The sequence below is a fragment of the Fringilla coelebs genome (assembly GCF_963513975.1).
Source record: "Fringilla coelebs genome assembly, chromosome: 4".
Lineage (NCBI taxonomy): Eukaryota > Metazoa > Chordata > Aves > Passeriformes > Fringillidae > Fringilla > Fringilla coelebs.
In genome coordinates, this window is record NC_140032.1 from 71,432,629 (window position 1) to 71,450,999 (window position 18,371).

The following is an 18,371-nucleotide window of genomic DNA, read 5'->3' on the forward strand; positions in this document are numbered from 1 at the left end:
CCCCCCTGTCTCTCTGTCTGTCCCCGCAGCCGCGGGGTTGGGGGTGCCGGATAATAAAGCCCCGAGGGCCGGAGCCGGCGCCCCCGTCTCGGTTGAAAAGGGTCGGGGCCCGCAGTGCGGGTCCCCCCTTGCAGATTCCAACACCGCCCCACACCGCCCGCCTTGGGCCGTCCCTGCATCACACCGGGGTCAGGGCGGGCCCTCCTCGGGAGGGGTCCCGGGCCGGGGGGGTCAGCGAGGGCGGGGGGTCCCGCAGGGGCCCCCTCGTTAGGAGGGGGTCCGGGGGCAGGGGGGTCAGGAAGGGAGGGCCCCCTCGATAGGAGGGGGCCCGGGGGGTGGGGGGTGGGGGGTGGGTAGGGCCCCCTCCGGAGGAGGGGGTCCCGGGGAGGGGCGGGGGGCGGGCCCCCTCCGGAGGAGGGGGTCCGGGGTGGGAGGGGTTGGGGGGGTTCTCCCCCCCCTTAGCCCCTCCCACCTCGGGCCCTCTCCTCCGGCGGGGACCCGCCCCTGGCCCCTCCCCAGGACCCCCTCCTCCGGACAGGGGCCCGGGGGGGAGGGGGGAGGGTGGGGTGGGTGGGAGGGGAAGCAGAGGGGGGCACGTCACTCTGGGTCACAATTTTTTGTCTATTATTTACGGCACAGAGTGACGTGCCCCCCTCTGCTTCCCCTCCCACCCACCCCACCCTCCCCCCTCCCCCCCGGGCCCCTGTCCGGAGGAGGGGGTCCTGGGGAGGGGCCCGGGGCGGGTCCCCGCCGGAGGAGAGGGCCCGAGGTGGGAGGGGCTAAGGGGGGAGAACCCCCCCCAACCCCTCCCACCCCGGACCCCCTCCTCCGGAGGGGGCCCGCCCCCCGCCCCTCCCCGGGACCCCCTCCTCCGGAGGGGGCCCTACCCACCCCCCACCCCCCACCACCCCCCCGGGCCCCCTCCTATCGAGGGGGCCCTCCCTTCCTGACCCCCCTGCCCCCGGACCCCCTCCTAACGAGGGGGCCCCTGCGGGACCCCCCGCCCTCGCTGACCCCCCCGGCCCGGGACCCCTCCCGAGGAGGGCCCGCCCTGACCCCGGTGTGATGCAGGGACGGCCCAAGGCGGGCGGTGTGGGGCGGTGTTGGAATCTGCAAGGGGGGACCCGCACTGCGGGCCCCGACCCTTTTCAACAGAGACGGGGGTGCCGGCTCCGGCCCTCGGGGCTTTATTATCCGGCACCCCCAACCCCGCGGCTGCGGGGACAGACAGAGAGACAGGAGAGAGAGAGAGACAGGGGAATAATGGAGAGAGAGAGATAGGGGGATAAGGGAGAGATAGGGTAGACAGGGGGATAAGGGAGAGAGATAGGGGGATAAGGAAAGGGGACAGGGCAGGACAGGGAAAAGGAGAAGGAATGAAAGGAAACAGGAAAGGGGAACGGAAAGGGAAATGAAAAAAGAGAAGGGAAAGGAAAGTGGAAAGGAAATGAAAGGAGAAGAAAAGGTAAAGAGAGGAGAGGAAGGAAAAGGAATGGAAAAGAGGAGAGGAAGGAAAAGGAATGGAAAAGAGGAGAGGAAGGAAAAGGAATGGAAAAGAGGAGAGGAAGGAAAAGGAATGGAGGAGGAGGGAGGAGGGAGGAGGGAGGAGAGGAGAGGAGAGGAGAGGAGAGGAGAGGAGAGGAGAGGAGAGGAGAGGAGAGGAGAGGAGAGGAGAGGAGAGGAGAGGAGAGGAGAGGAGAGGAGAGGAGAGGAGAGGAGAGGGAAAGAGAAAGAGAGGAGAGGAGAAAGGAAAATGGAAAGGAGGAGTGGAGGGTGGAGGGGCATAGAGGGGCAGGGAGAAGAGAGGAGGAGCGGGGTAAGGGGTAGGAGGAAGAGGAGGAGAAAAGAGGGACAGAGAGAACCTCACCTGGGCCCCTCCTGGGGAGCCCGCACCAGACGCATCCAACCCCTCCAGACGCTGGGGAGAAAATGGCGCCTGAGGCGCTTTCCGGAGCTTAAATAACCTCGGCCCCGCCCCGCGCGCCGTGGCCTCGCCCCGCTCACACCTGTGGCGGCCGCGTGCCGCGCACGCGCTCTGCCGTTACGAGCTGCGCACGCGCTCTGCCGGCCCGAGCTGCGCACGCGCTCTGCCGGCCCGAGCTGCGCACGCGCTCTGCTGGCCCGAGCTGCGCACGCGCTGTGTCCCTCCTCTCACACCTGTGCCGGCCCCGCCCCCATGACCCCGCCCCTATTTGGCCCCGCCCCCGCAGCGCTCTCTCGCGGCCACGCGGGGGCGCCGCGCTCGCACCGCGCTCCGTATCCGCCAGAGGGCGCCCTGCGGGGTCCCGGCTCCACGCGGCGGCTCCGGCTGCGCCCGCCCGCGGCCATCCCGGGCCCTATCCCGCTGCCGGGCCCGGTGTCGCCTCGATCCTCCCGACGGGGGACAGCCGGCACCGCCCGGGACCTCCCGGCACGTCCCTGCGGCGCTCTGTCTCCCACTCCGGCCGCCGTCGCGGCCCCGCCGCAGCTCCCCGTGCACGGTGCGGTCCCCACGGTAAGCCCCCGGTAGGGCCGGCCCCGCAGCCCCGGAGCGCGCTCCCGTCCGGGGCTCCCCGCTCCCTGGCCCCCCCGAGCCCACTGCGCCGCCGGGACAGAGCATCCCCGGGCTGTCCCTGCCTTCCCCGGGGCCGCAGCCCCGTGTGGAACCAGCAGGGCTGGATGGCCGTGAGCGGGAGGAGCCGCTCCGGGGTTCCACCTGGACCTTCCTCGGTCTCCCGCTGCTGTATTTTTCCCATGCCCATTGCCTGCTTCTTGAAATCGGTGAGACCTGTCAGAGCGCTGGGCTCATCTACGTACCCGGTACCCAGGGAGCTGCCCACTCCACCCGGTACTTGCTCCAAAGCTTCCAGCGGCACCAGAACTGGCCAGCTAGGAGCTGAGTGGCAAGGAGGCGGCTCTCCATGCCACCTGGTGAGCGGTACTGCCTTTGTGCAGGTTACAATCCCCAAATAAAACCATTTGGATTGGAAAAGACCCCTAAGATAGATCCTGGTCAGTTCCTGACCCTTCCTCCTTCCCTCGGTTTGGTGATTGAGGAGATAGATTGTCTTCAGTTCCCTCAGCGGTGCGATCCCAGGGGCTGCGCAGATCCCAAAGGAGCCGCAGCCCTGCCCTCCCCCGAGGTGCCTTCGGCTCGGAGCTGGGAGAGCCCCGGGGGCAGGCAGGGATCCAGTGGGGGGGGCCCAGTGGACCCAGACCTTCTGGCCACTCTGCACATCCAACCGCTCCCCCAGGTATCCCAAAATATACTGCAGTGGGTCAAACACTAGGAGCTTTTATCACCAAACTGATTCTGGGATCTCGAGTCAATCAGACAAGACTTGGCACATAATGAGGGAAAACAGACAGGAACATAAATGCATAAAGTTACTTTATTTTCAGTATACATTTATTTAATTTTGAAAAATATAAATGCTAAAATATCTCATCATCTTCATCTTTTGATTCCATAAAAGTCACAATAGAAAGCTTCATAAAACTGTAAAATACTATAATGTTATAAGGAATTTCATTTTTTATATTACTGAAAAAAAAATCACTTTATTATGTTTGAAATGTTTTCTGCTTTTTTTCCTTGTAGTTCCACCATCTGATCCACTTCATTTCATCCTAAGTCCTTGTTCCCTCCTCCAAAGAAAACACGGACTTAGGAGAATTAAGAACAAGAACAAAAGTATCTGAAAGTGCGATTCCAACACAGATAGAGAGGTGCTCGGCCCCGGGAGGGGGCAGCGCAGGCCGGGGCTGGCACGGAGCTGCCCGTGGCCAGCGGCCCCGCGGGCGGGGAGGGACCGCGCCTTTGCTGGGGAAAGACATTTCTGACGGCTGCCTCTGATCGTGGAGGGCTTTGGGTCAGTCTCCACACCTACTCCCTGAAGCGCCCACCCAGGCTTTTCCGACAAAAGAGCGAAATTGGATGGAGAGGACGTTCTGGTGATTCTCAAAGGCAGAGAACCTTTCCCTGTCACGCTGCAGCTCCTCCCTGCCGCCGGAGGTGGGTGCTTCCCACGCCAAGCCGCAGAACCCTTTGTCCTGTCGGCAGCGCTGCCCTCGGCACAACACAAAAAACACAACACAGAGAGAAAGATCTAGAACAGCAGTCAGGACACTTCAAGCGAATTTAACACGGTTCAGAAGAGAAGACCTCATTTTTGGGGAGACAGGTGAGCAGGCAGCAGCAGCTGGAAGCTGTGCCCCTGGAGCTGAGCGGGACAGCCCCTGCGATCCACCTGCTGGCACCTCTCCTCTGGGATTGCTGCACACGCGCGGTCTGGCCGGGACGGGCAGCAATCCCCACGCAGCTCCCGAGTGCTCCACGGGCCACGCTCCAGCTGTGTCCCCAGCGGGTGCCAGCACTGGTGGCACCAAGGGATGGAGAGCATTGGCTAAAGCTGGCATCACGCTTCCCAAGTTACCTGTCCTCCAGCAGCAGAAGGGATCCCAGAGCTGCTCCTGGTCAGGCCTTTGCCAAGTCCCCCCAGCATTTTCAGAGCAGGTTTCAGCCGGGTTCCTGGGATACCCAACACAGATTTCATGGACACTGAAGGGGAGACCCCTCGAGGGCGAGCAGGGGTTGTACGGAGGTGGTGGCTCCTGCGTGGGAGCAGATGCTAAAATTTGGCATTTAAGGTCTCAGCACCATCAGAAATTCCTCTTGACTTCACCAACCCAGACTTTGGTTTCACAAGGACCAAGTGGCAGCGTGTGCCCATCCTCTGTGATGGGATTGTCTCCATCAGGGAATTCGCCTCGAGAGCTGGGGTACTTTTTCTTCTTGTTCTGGTTTTTATTTTTGGACGAAGCTTTTCGTGTGTTCCCCATGTCTTGGTGAAGCCCAGTTTCCCAAAGATGCCTCTCCTGATGTGATGTCCACTGGCTTGGTTGCACCCCAAACTCCTGGGATGCCCACGCCTGGCCTGCTGGGTCTTGCTGCATTGCCGGTGTGGGGCAGAGCAGCCAAGGTGCAGGGTCACTTCAGTTCTGCACAAGGTGCTACACAGGGCTGGGATGCAGGAGGATGCGGATGTTTGTGAATCCCAGTGTCAGGAGGGATATCCCAGCAGGCCACCTTCATCTCCCTCCTTGTGCACTGTGCCTGAGGCACAGCTGGGGTTTCCTCCCTGCACACACTCACTGGTGCTCCAAGAGAGCCACGGAGCCGTCCCACGCCAGAAATCAACAACGGGGATAGAACCAGCAGCTGCCCAGCCAGGCTCTTCTAAGATCACAAGAGATTTAAGTCTCTTTCACAGCAGGGATTGCTCATTAAAAAAAAACTCCAAAACCCAACTTAACCCTAAGGAAAACAGATGCTTCGGAGCAGAAGGTGTTAATTGAACTGATCCAGCCCTATGTGACGTCCTGGAGATTGTGGTGTGATGTCGTGGGTTTGTTTCTTGTAAAAATCACATTATATATGGTACAATACATTTTTTACAGAAAGCCTGGCATCTAGAAATAAGAGGTAGAACTACTCATAACTATATGTTTCCTGCTGCAGGAAAAAAATTCATTTTTCTTTACAGTAATTAAAAAAAGGTTAAAAAAATTGTCAAAAAAAAAAAAAAAGTCGTAGGTTAGGCCCCCATAATTTAAACAAAATAATCTAGGAAAATAACACTCTTCCATGTACCTGATGGATTAAGTCCATTAAAGTGTTTCTTTAAAAAAACTTGCATAGGAAAGGGACGTTTGCAGACATGCTACAGCGATGGCAATGGTCTGTCTGTGCTGGGAGTGAAGTACCTTCTCGTTTACCTACAGGAGGGTTAGCAGCACGTTCCAGCATCTCGGAGCAGCAGCGGGAGCAGACACGGAATGAGCCTGGAGGTCAGCTCGGCTCTGCCAGCCAGACAGACAGACAGCGGCTCACCCAGGCGGCGCAGTGCCTCTGGCGCTCCCGGGGCTGAGGCGGGCCCGGGGCGCTGCTGCCCCCGCAGCCAAGCAGGAGGAGCCCAGCGGACAGCGGGGGCGCGGGCAGGGAGGGGCAGCGGCTGGCTCCACCGCCTTCGCCGCTGGGAGCAGGGAGCTTCTGAACATTTGGCTAGTGACAAAATGAATTCGTGAAAGATCAGACAGACAGACAAATTACAAAGTAGTTTCTGTTCCCTTGCTCCTCCAGAAATAACCATTGTCTTCAGGCTCAAGTTCTATTCTAATTTGAGGCACAACTTTTACTGGAGTTCGTGGAGGGCTGCAAAGAAGAAGACAGACAAGGTCAGAGCAGCACAGATGCCGGGCTTTGGGAATGCACAGCCAGATTTAAGGAAAGGCCCACGCACAGATAATGTCAATGAGCTGGTCTGAATGCTACTGGGACACTTCCAGGGATGGGGCATCCTGGTGCTCCACCCCAGGCTGTGACAACACCCCTCAGCTGCCACTGAAACAATCCAGGCACGGCTGCTGGGATCAATTTCAGTGCCTGTCTAACACCTGTAAGCACAGACACATCTGTGACATTTCAGAGGAATACACCTGCCTTGCTCCACTCACAGTCCTGCTGCTGGGAGGCCCAAGCTGGCCCCAGGGGACTGGACTCTGAGCAATTATTACTTGCTGCAGTTTGAGTTGTTCTTTACTCTGTTTTCCACCACAGATATGGAAAGATGGATTATTTCCCCTTGGCAACAACCTCCTGGGCTCCTCCCGGTCGCTCCACATCTTTCTGATGCCCACTGCAGCAGCCAGGAGGCCAGGGGAGCCATCAGGTCTCCCACAGGTTCTCCACTCCCCATCCCAAGCACTGCCAGGGGCTGGAGTAATGTGCAATCAACTTGCTCATCATCACCTTGGGAAGCAGCAACCCAGGGCAGGGCATGTTCTGCAAGTGTCCCCTGGAGGACATGTGCTGTGTGCCGAGGGGGCAGAGGTGCATTTCGGGGTGCTTACCTTGGCATGGCGTGTGATTGAAGGAAGGGAATTGTATCAGCACGATGTGTGGCGTTCAAGGAATGTTGGTGATTTTTCTCCTGGGGGAAGAAAGCCTCGTGTCACTGCTGCTGCACCCACTGGGCCTCCAGCCCTGCCTCAGCTCCCCAAATGTACGGGCCAAGCTCCTTTCCTGGCAGCTGCCAGACGGATTTACAGCTTGCTGCACTCCCATCTCTGCTCTGAGCTAACACCCCTGGGGTGCCAGCAGCCCGTCCCCAGGAGTTCCCCTGACACTGACCTGGGACCTGCCTCCCGGGTCACCCAGCTCTGTCACCCCCAAGTCCTTGGGAGACACAGGGTGGCTTCTCTGCTGGCCCTGTGGGAGCCGTGTTCTCTGGGAGCAACAGTGCCGTGCCTGCTCTTGCTGCAGGAAAGCTGCTGGCGCTGCTACGGGCAGGAAGATGAACCTGGATCACACTTACACTCAAGCACAATCCCACTGTGGTGCTGCATTCCAGCTTTTTTTTCTGTTATTCCAGAAGCCTGATATGTTTTAATTTTTATTTTGCATTGTTTTTAGAAACCAGAAAATCAAATACTGGATTATAACAGTGTATAAATACACAAACCAACTGCAGCTCAGCCCATGGCTGATTTTCTCTGTTCCATCTCCAAGGGCAGCCCAAGAACCAGGCTGATGGCACAACTACCTTTTCCTTAACTATTTTAGCCCTTAAGATGTTGGAAAAAAGGCATCTGATCCTAAAATCCTGTGTAACAGTATTTAGGGTGCAGTTTGTTTTTAGTATCAGGAATGTGCTAAAACCATGGAATGAGGAGGATATGAGGTTGCCTGTGGCTGATTTTGGATGGTGTGCTGACATCAGCAAAACACTGAGGATATATAAATAGCCAAGAAAATGCCTCCTTTCCAATGGTTTTATTTCATAACCCCAATCTCTGAGTGTTTCTGTATCTAAAAGCCACAGGGTAAGGGGCTTACCATTCCCTGGGGCTCTGAATGCTACCAAAAGGAAAGGAACCTGGCTCCCAGTTCCTAAGACCTATGGAGAATGTAAGCATCTAAAGACCTGGGGGTTTAGGTCCTGCTCCTAGGAAGCACTAGCCAGGCAGTAGCACTCATTTATTTAGTTTGCACTTCTCCCCTCCCACCTCACAAAATGGCACATGACACCCTTAGTATGTTAAAAAGTCATGCCAAGGCAAAACCACCAAGGTCAGCTGTGATTCCTCACTTAAAAGAGGAAAATGTAAAGTGGGAATGACAGAAAATCAAGATTAAATTCAACAATTACAGCTATGACCATCAGAACTGAAAACCTAAAAGAAGAGCACAAACCACCTAAGAAGGGAAATATGTTAATGGCCAACTGATCTCTGCCTGTGCAGCTTAATGACACAAATAAATAATTACTCTGTTAAATGATGGTTTTTGCAACTGCTTGGCACCTAAGGGAACAAACAGTGACAGGACAGTGCTGCAAATCCAGAACACCAGGCTCAGTGGAAAAAAAATAAATCCCACCATCAGCAGGTTAACACCAAGGGGGAGAGGGAGAGGAAGAGAGAGTGGGTGGCCAGGAGACCTGTTAGGAGCTGGAGAAAAGCACTTAAAACTGGAGGCACCAGAAGGAACAACATTGATTTTGTAACCAGCAAAAAAAAAAAAAAAGCTCACAAAAGCAAAATCTGTCATAAAGCAGGGGCCTGGAAATTAAAAAGGAGAGGGGGAAAAAAAGAACAAGAGAATACTTCTGAAGTAAAAGGAAAGATTAAAAATGTTTTAAGAATCACTCTAAATATAGACAGATATATTTTTGTAGTGCAAGTGAGAGTCAAGCAGGCATGCAAGAGCTTAGTTCTACTCACTGTCAGCAGGTTTGCTATCACTTAGGAAAGGTTCCTGCTCCATGATGTCCATTGGTATTTTAATACTTGGGACTTTTTCTGAGTAGGGGCAGTCAGACTGTGAAAGAAACGTGTAAAAGGTCTTAGAATATTCCCACTGCTCTCTCTCTCATCGTCTCCCACACATTAAAATTATCCTTCACATAGTTCTGTAGGAACAGGTAAAAGAAAAGCAGGGAAAAGAGAAAAGCATCCTCCAGCTTAGCTGCCAGATGGATTCCACTGGCCCCCCACTGCACCCCACTTCCCTTGATTACCCTCATAGTCCAAAAATAATACAGAAAAGGATCATCCTGTGGGATTGTAAATTGTAATCCATCTCCTCCTTTCCCACCCCAGCGTCATAGAAGACACCATCCCATTCTGCCTGGAGTCAGCTGCAGAAAACAGAGATGGAAAATGCATTTGTGGGCAGACACAGCAGGGCCCTGGCTGCTGGAAAAGCTCCTCCAAACCCTTCATCCTGCTGGGATTCTTGTAAAAGCCCTTGCTGGTTCCCAATTGCTCTACAGGGCCCCTGGCAGAGTTACACCTCTGGTGCATCAATTCCAGAGCCCTTGGAAGAATTCTGTAACCCTGGCCAGCCAGAAGAACAGCAACCAGCTCAGGCTGGGGCCCAGGGAAAAGCTGGGGTCCCCCAGAGCTGGGGCAGCAGCAGGATTTCACACCCCACTGCCTTCTATCACCCACCTGCTTCTGCTCAGCAGGAGGCGCTTGGAATTGTTTGGCTTTTTAAAAATAAAGCCAAGGAAAGGCTGTTCCTGCCGGGCTTGGCCAAGGCAGGAAGGTGGGATTTGCCAGAAATGTTGGGACATCTTTGTTCCTGAAGAGAACCAGAGCCACAACACCAGGGTGGAGGGAGGAGACCTTCCAGTCAGGGCAGGAAAACACTAAGGAGGCCAGAGACTGGCTCTCCCTGGATTATTATTCTTATTTTTCATCTATTTTTTAACATAACTGATATCCAGTGCCTTCCTTCATACTCCAACAGCAAGATGTTTCCTCAGGACTATTTTTATGAGGCTGAGGGACAAGCATAACTCAAATAAAGCACAAGCAACACCCAGCAGCTCCCCTGGATGAACTCAGATCCATGCATTGCCCCCCAGATCCCACAGGATTGACTCTGGGGGTGGATATTTCTGGAAGGGAAAGTGTGAATAATCCAACCAGTAATGCCCAGTGCTGTCTGCTCAGGAAGCTGGGAAAAGCAAGTGCTGAAAAAAACCAGCAGGAGTTAGGAACCAGTATTTTGCATCAAATGTGTCACCCATTAGATTAATTACTGTACCTGGAATTCAGGAGAAGCCTGGAAGAGAGGAAATAGCCTAAAACAGGCAGGAGAGAGGGAAGCCATGGCTCGGGACACGCTGCTGGATTCCCAGCACTCAGGAGGAGGGGAGGGAGTCAAACCTGTGCTGGTTACTCAGCAGGGCCCCTTTACTCTCATCTGGGTTTGCTCAAAGGTGCTAAAGAATCCCTGGGAGCTGGAGCAAGGATGGGCCAGGGCAGCTTGCTGCCTCAACTGACAGCCAGTCCTCCCAGCCGCTCTTCCTGCTGTGCCAAAAGGGGATTCTTTCCCAGCCTCAGGTGACCTTACCTCTCCCTGCAGCCCAGCAAAGGGCCTTCTTCATGCACATGAGCAGAGGAAGTGACACCATGCTTGGAACTCACCATGGAGTGCGTTCAGCACTTCAACATAAATTTCAAGGATTTGAGTTAGACCTGAGCAGGAGAACATTTAAAGGCACCAAGACTACATTTCTTCTTATTATATATACAGGAGGAAAGAGAACAGTCAAAGGCACATGAGTCTGGCCTAGCCAGGGCACTTTTCACTATTTAGGGCATGCTGCCACCTGAGGTAGCAGCAGAGTGTACTGCAGAGGGCAGAGATGCTCAGGGAACGTGTAGGTGACAAGTTCTACCAGCACCAAGCAGTTTTTCCTGCAATATCACAAATCACATCTATTTTGTGCTTTCCAAAAATATTTAAGAAATAAAGAAGAGAACCAGTAGGACCAGAGCTGCTGGTGAAAAGCATTCTCCTCCTAAAATGTAAGAGACAAGGAAGGGGAGAAGGGCGTAGGAGGGAAGCTGGAGGAGGCAGGGTGATGAGAGGCATTCTAGCAAGGGGCATGACATCTCAGCAGGTACCTGGTGCTCCTGGGAAGTGTGATCTCACCCCTAGCAATGCACAAACCACCCACCACAGGCTGGAAAAGGGAAGGCAGTGCAGGAATTAAGTTTTCTTCGGGACCCATTTGCTGCAGCAGCGGCAGACCGAGCTGTCAGTTCCACAAGTGGCTGGCAAACGTCCAGCCTGAGCACTGGGCAGGGCGTGGAACCTGCAGGGGGTCAGCTACCTAGGAAGGAGCAATGTGACAAGAGCAGGAAGCTCCTTACATCATCATTGTCACTGTCCATACTGCCCTTCTTCTTCTTCTTCTTCTTCTCATCCTCTTTCTTCTTCTTGTCCTTTTCTGGAATGACGTCGTCAAGAAAGCTTAAGTCATGCTGGGAAAAGAGGTAGTCCATGGCTTTTCTGACTGCCACCAGGGCCAAGATCTGCAAAGGCAGAGAGGGATTCCCAGTCACATTTTACCTTTCACTTGGCACACTGCATTCCTCTCAGTTCTGCTTCTAAGCCCACACTCTTGAATTCTGGCTGTAAATGAACATACAAAGAAGGTGGTGAACACCTGGGACATCTCTGTCAGCTTAAGAGGTTGTGCTGTGACTGCCTCATGTCAGAAAAAATCAGAAGCAGTGGATACTATATAAGACTCCTGTAGTAGGAAATAAATAGCAAAACCCACTTCCATTTACATTTGGAGGCAGGTTCACAGGACAGCCCGAGTAATAAAACCTTGGCTTATTTCTCACCACTTGCCCAGCTGAACTCCTAAGAAATCCAACAAGTGCCAAGCCACGCCCCCAGGGTTTGCAGATTAAAGTTTACTGGGATTGTGGCAGCAGGAAACTGGAGTAAAAGCTGGTTCTGTGCAAGACTGCAAGGACAGCACTGGGAAGAAGGGCAGGAACGTGTCTGAAATGGGCCCTTACACAGACACGGGGTCTGACAGCCCCAGCAGAGGCCACTGAGATCCCACACAGCCTTTGCCAGTGGCAGAGCAACAGGCTGGCAGCTGGAACCTATTCCCAAGAGGCAGCCTCTAAGGACAGCTTCGTCCCAGGCCATCCCATGCACAGCACAGACAATTCCCAGGAGAAGATCTCGGGCTCTGCCAGCGCGGGCTAAGGCGCGATTACGGACGTGAGGGATTGCTCAGGGGTGGAAAGATGCCACACAGGCACCCGTGACCATCCCACCATGGATTACTGTGCTGAAAATGCCTTTCCTCCAAATAAACAGGGACTTGGCTACTGGCTGAAGTTTGCACTTTTTTGGCTCCTGAGTGCAGAAAATGGAGTTTTTGCCATCATATTCAGCTCCACCGAAGCTGTGGCTGTGCCTTCTCTGAGCCTGCACCATTCTAACACACTTTGTCAGCCTTGGGTTTCACTCAGATTCTAATACAGGCAAAGAGATTTTAGATTCAGCTTCCAACATCAGTGTAACAGAGCCATTGAGTTATGATGGAATGCCAGATCAGTGGGAAGTACAGATTTTTAACATCTTTCAAAGGAGCATGTGTCTCAGCAGGAACATTTGGAGGATTTGTTAAACTTGCACCATTTTTTCTCATTTCACCATCTCACTCTTTACCTGGGTTCTGCCTCCCTCCTCTCCCTTAAATATGCACTGCAGCTCCTACCTGCCCCCACAACTCAGATTTTACTTGTCCATAAACCTGAAATTAGGTGACCTGGGACCAAGACTTATTCAGGAGTTTCATAAAGCTTTGCCTTTGCACAAGTCAGACCCATCTCCAAGCCAGAGTGCTGAGCTGTGTCTATAGCTCCAGTAATAACACGAATTATCACCCATAGATGGTAAACAACATAAGTGTCTTTTTACTTGAGTCCAAGGAAAAGACACATTCCCTTTCCCTCCCTTTGGCACCTCTCTTAGCACTGAGCCTCCTTCTTGGTTCTGTCAATTTGTGCTATTTAAAAGCCAGGGAGACATTTTGCATCTGGTAGCTAGCGTGGGCTACACCAGCAAAACTCTGCCCCTCTCCTTGGCTCATGCAGCTCAAGGAGAAACCACAGCAAATCTAACCTTGGCAGCCAGCAATGGTCAACACTAACGACACCTTCCTGGGAAAAAATGAACTTTCCAGGCTTGTTTTCCTGCAGAGGATTTATGGGAAGGCAGCCACAGCCACACTGAGCCTACATGAGTGCCATGAGTGGAGCTGTGAGGCACAGACTCGCCAGGGAGAGGCGGGATTCACACAGGAGCGTACAAGGGGGGAAGGAGCAGGCTGTGGGCAAAGGGAGGGCTGGGAAGGACAGCATCACCTACCATGACAGGGAATATGATAGCAGCCACGGTGGATTTGAGGATCCAGAGGAGGGCCAGGCACACCACCTGCAGGAAGGTGAAGAGGTGCACCCTGCGCAGCGGGACGTGGCGCAGGTAGATAAAGTCAGGCTGGTGTTTTAGAGGCATCAAGAGCAGCTTCAGCCGATCCATGAACTGCAAATGAAGATGAACAGATGTTGAAATGAAACCCAGGATGCACAAAAAAGAGAGAAAACAAGATGAATGCCCAAACTAGGGTCAGCATCACACTCTGGGGCATTTTTGCTGTCCTCCCCTTCCCTGCTCCTGCCAAGGAAAGACATTCAGCCTTTAGGAAGAATGCTTTTGTTTTCCCTAAATAAATCGGGAGCAGAGGTCAGCAGAGGCGAGGGCAGACACTGCACTGCCAGAAAACAGAACAGCACCTCACTGAAGAGCAAGGAAGACGGGCAGCTTTCCCAGCAGCGTCCCTCTGCCCTGTGCTGGACCGGATGGACTTGGAGTTAGACCAAAATGGGGATTTCTCAGTGAGTACAAAACAGTGTTGGATCACAGTCCCCCCACCACCTGGGTCGGGAGCAGGGGAAATCCCCTCCAGGAGAGCCGGCCCGGGGCAGCAGGACAATGCCCTCGTTGTCCCCCTGCCGGGACCAGACTGAACCGCAGCAGGGAATGGAAGCTGGAGCTGTTCTACAGAACGCCTGAGGGAATTCTGGGCCTCACAGAACAGGCAGTCCCTTCCCCTCGGGGCACAACCCGGGCGGAAAAAAAAAGGCCACAATTAACAGGGTGCCAGAAAGCAACAAAACCACTTCCAGCCTCCTTGGGCCAGCTACAGGCGCTGGGCATGAGTGGCTCCTTATGTAAGATTTCCTCAACGACAAAGAGAGGGGAGTGGCTTCCCCTCCCTGGAGAACAATGTCCCTGCTCCTTAGAACTGAGGAACAACTCCACTGTCATAAATCATCCTCTTTCCCTGCCTTCAGTCTGCGGCACTGGACCCAAACTACCCTGGGAGTGAGCCTGAGCTGGGGCAGAAGCCTGTAGAATCCTGGAATGGTTTGGGTTGGAGGGGATCCTACGGGGTTCCTCTCGTTCCACCCCCCTGCCATGGGCAGGGACACCTTCCACCAGACCAGGCTGCTCTAAGCCCCATCCCGGTTGCCAAAGACGGACCCAGGTCTTCACAAAGCACCCCCGGCACTGCCAGTGCCCGCCTGGCCGCTGTACCTCGGTCTGCCCTCTCAGGACACCGGGCTTGTGGCAAAGCTTGCCAACAGCTGTCACCCTCCATGGGCCTCTTGGGAAGGAGAAGGGTAAAGCTGGAGGGCTGTGGAGGAAGCCCTGCGCTGGCTGAGGACTCACCTGCACACCGTTGAGGGATGCAACTCCCATGTAGAGGAAGACACCGTAGAGCACGGGCATGGGAATGAACTGCGGGACAAGAGCAGGAGAGCCCAGGTGAGAACCTCCCTGTACACCATTAACACGTGGTGGGACAACATTCCCAGCCTGTCAGCAATCCAAACTGCACCCACGGGTGGACAACACGGAGGAAAGAAGCCATGGAAGTAATAGAGCAAAATAAAGCTGAATAAATAATAAATCCTCCTGCTGTGTTCTGAGACGCAAGGACATTTGTGCAATCACACTCTCCCACTTCACCAGGACTTGGACATCTTGTCAAGAACCAGAGGGAATGATGCCAGTCACTCAGCAAGTCAAGGAACAGGTGGGCAAGTGTGTTCCAATGGGCTTCAAACTGCCTTTCACCTCTGATTTGTGGTGTGAGTGGAAGCAGAAGGCGGAGAAGAAGGAAAGGCAGCACGATCCTGTAGTTTGTGGTATAGCCTGTTTTCCCAGGTAACAGAACAAGAATAAAAGGACTCAAGTTGTGCCAGGGGAGGTTTGGTAGGCAAACACAGGTAGGATATTAGGAAAACACATTCATAGAAAGGGTGGTGAAGCCCTGGCACAGGCTTTCCAGGGCAGTGCTGGAGTTGCCATGTCTGGAGGAATTTAAAAGCAGCACTCGGGGACATGGTTTAGTGGTGACTTTGGCAGTGGTGGTGGAATTGGGAGATCTTAGAGAGCTTTTCCAGTTGAAACAACCCCGTGATTCCATGTTCAGTCCAGCTCAGTAAGCCATGCAAATCCATGCAGAAAGGATGTTCTCTGGAGTCCCACCCGAGCAACAGCAGTCATGCCAACCCAATCTCTGCCTGCTCCATCTCTCGCACACATTCATCCAGAATTACTCCCAAATACAGGACTGACTTCCCTTCCGCATTGCCAGGATGTGTCCTTTCAAACATCACTTTCTGCTCCCTCCAGGTGCTAAGTGCTGCCCATACCTCCACATGGGGCACACCTCCCTTTGGGAGTGAGGAAGGCGCAGGGGAGCAGCAGACAGGCTCCTGGGAATGAGTCCCTGTCCCTCACCAGAGAAGCGGGCAGCCAGCCTGGCATGGCAGGAACAGGGATGCTTGGAACAAACCACAGGCAGCGGCAGAATACCAGCCTGTGTGGGATTTACTGGTGCCCAGGGAGGATGCAGTGAGTTCCAAAGGATAGTCCCTAGTGCAGTACCCGGGGCTGCCACTGAATGGCAGCCACAGCCAGGCCATGGCACCCTCTGCTCCCAGCACTCCTGCACTGGGAACTCTTCCCTTCCACCTGCTGCACTGAGCTCATGAGAGAGGCAAACAACACAGCAGCCATCCAGTGTTTTAGCATGCTCTCCATCACCTGGCTCATTGCTTCCAGCAGGGATTTCCCTGGGGGCCATGAGCACCAAAGGCACCCAGCCATGTGCTATCCAGAGCCTCCCTGCCTGCATTTCTCCTTCCTTCCTGAGTCTCACCACCTGTCCCCTCCTGCGAGCTTCTCAACTGCTAACTCATCCTTCTCTTGGGTTTATTTGCTCCTTGGGGTAAGCCACACTGCCATTTCCCATCTGAAGGTAAATGCTTTTTCCTGGGCTCTGCCAACACCTCTGCTGTGAGAGGGACAGGGACCCGGTGGGGGCTTCACAAAGCTGTGGATGACCATGGGATTCAAAGCCCTCACTGGATCTGAGGGATGACACACAACACAATACAGTAAGCAAGAGTTGAGCTTGCCAGCTCATTTTCACTGCTCTCCTCTCCTGCCCTTCTGTTTATTTCCCTGGGTTTTTTTTAAAGTAAGAAAAATGTGTGAATATTATTTCAGCATTCCATGATGATGAATCCTGTAGATCATCCCGAGGTGAAACCTCAGTACCTGAGCCTGCAGAGCAGCAAGTGGTGCTATCATTTTGGAAGACTTTCTCTTGGCAAAGTATTCCCTAACGATGGGGGTGCTGGCTTCAGCACTCCAAGCAAAGCTGCTGCAGGCCAACAGGACTAAAACTGTATTTATAGCAAAGTGCCTGTCACCCTCCTAGCAGGGCCAAGGATGGTTCTGTGGAGATCTGCCTGGGCTGAGCAGAAACACCACCACCATCCAAAACCAGCACATCCACCACAAAGCCCTCAGCAAACAAAGCTGGGATTATTCCGTGGATTGCCTGGTTTATTAAATTTGGGATTGTCAGCGTTCAATTTGCCGCTGGCAGGAGAAGACTGAAATGTTCTGCAATGCATTTAGCAGTGCAGCTCTCTCCAGCAGGACCCTGCCACTGGAATTTGCTAAAGGTCCTGAAATCCTGCCAGGTCCTTCCTGCTGGCACGTGGGCCAGCAGCATGCTGACTTATCCTCAGGCGTCCTCCAGCAAGGATCTTCCCCACACATTGTCTTAGGGGAAGCACAGACAAATAATTAATGACTGAAGCAATAACAGGGGAAGTAAGAGACCTCAGTGGAATAGAGGAAGAGGGATCTTGCAGGGAAAGGTCACGTAAACTAAAAAACAGGATTATCACAATCAGGCATTAAATTAAAGGCACAGAAATGCCTCTTTGTGTGGAGGTGGAAGCTGTTACCCAAGACACCAAAATTCAAGCAGTACAAACGCCTTAGAAATGAAGAACAGGAACACACTGGCTTGGAAAGCCACTGTCTCTGCTCCCTCCATGGGCAAAGTCACTGCTCCCTGCCTGCCTCCTCCCCTCATGGTTAACATCACACCATGCCTCACTGCCCCTGCAGTCTCCCAAGACTCCTGTGCAGCCTCTGGGAATGCTCCTGCAGACACCCATCCGCTCAGTGCCGCGGTTACAACGCACGGTGCCGCTGCTCTGACACCTTCTGCTCCTACCATCGGCCTACAGATCCACGGATAAGGGCTCCTGCAGCTGACATCTCCTGTTGGACAGCACCCCTGAGCTTGGCACCACCTCCATCACTATCCCCAGAGAAGGCACCATCCTCCACAAGACAGGCTTTCCAGTTTCCTTCTACAATCTGATGATCCACTAAGGATGCATTTCTCCATGGCTACAGGCCACCAAATCTCTGGTCTTGGAAAACAGCCACCTACCGAGATGCAATGGTCCATCACATCTGTCCAGAGCCTTGGCTAAACTTACAGGAAAAAAACTGTTCAGGAGATGAAGAAATGCCATTTAATTGCACTGCTTCCTCCAGAAACACGTTTTCCATACTCTGAGCTTTATCCAGAATAGGTTTTCCATAAAACAAAGGCCCGGTAGAGGTATAAAAGAAATCATAAAAGAAAAGGGAGCTTAACTTTATGCAAACATGGAGAAATAACCTTAAAATGAAAAAGATCACAGTGCCCAAGAACCCCAGCCCTGAACGTGGTCACTGTTCTAGCACACTACAACCATGTTGGTGTTTCCTTCCAAAAGGTTTGGATTTAAGCCTCCAAAGAACTGTGAACAGTCCTTACCTTCAGGATGGGAGCCATGAAGACAGACACCCCGGTGAGGATGAAAACGATGACGCCAGTGACTCTCTGCTCCCTGAAACAACATCACTGAGTCAGCACCCCAAGTACTGACCACCAGCAGGAATCCCCAAAACTCATTTTTGCAGCCGTATTTTTCATCCAGCAGCCTCAGGCAGGTGGCTGGATCCCAAGCCAGGCCTGTTTTAAACCTCAGGCAGTTTTGTTCCACCACCAGCCCTCCACGCTGAGATGGGTAACACGGCATGAGCCCGCCCAGAGCACAGCCACATAAATTGTTCAGAC

General features: G+C 53.7%; 1 protein-coding gene across 6 annotated transcripts in view; it reads right to left on the bottom strand.

Annotated features, from left to right (window-relative positions):
* Window positions 1-6,061: 6,061 nt before the first annotated feature.
* The window catches only part of SLC4A4 (solute carrier family 4 member 4), a 112,521-nt gene continuing 100,211 nt past the window's right edge, over window positions 6,062-18,371 (bottom strand). For all 6 annotated transcript variants that reach the window (XM_084204632.1, XM_084204630.1, XM_084204631.1 and 3 more), the window contains 7 exons: window positions 18,069-18,141; window positions 14,600-14,668; window positions 13,235-13,408; window positions 11,209-11,370; window positions 8,764-8,860; window positions 6,892-6,971; window positions 6,062-6,193 (listed from right to left, as the gene is read on the bottom strand). In XM_084204632.1, the coding sequence (XP_084060758.1) occupies window positions 6,928-6,971; window positions 8,764-8,860; window positions 11,209-11,370; window positions 13,235-13,408; window positions 14,600-14,668; window positions 18,069-18,141 (619 nt within the window). In that variant the 3' untranslated portion in view covers window positions 6,062-6,193; window positions 6,892-6,927. The remainder of the gene's footprint in view (window positions 6,194-6,891; window positions 6,972-8,763; window positions 8,861-11,208; window positions 11,371-13,234; window positions 13,409-14,599; window positions 14,669-18,068; window positions 18,142-18,371) is intronic.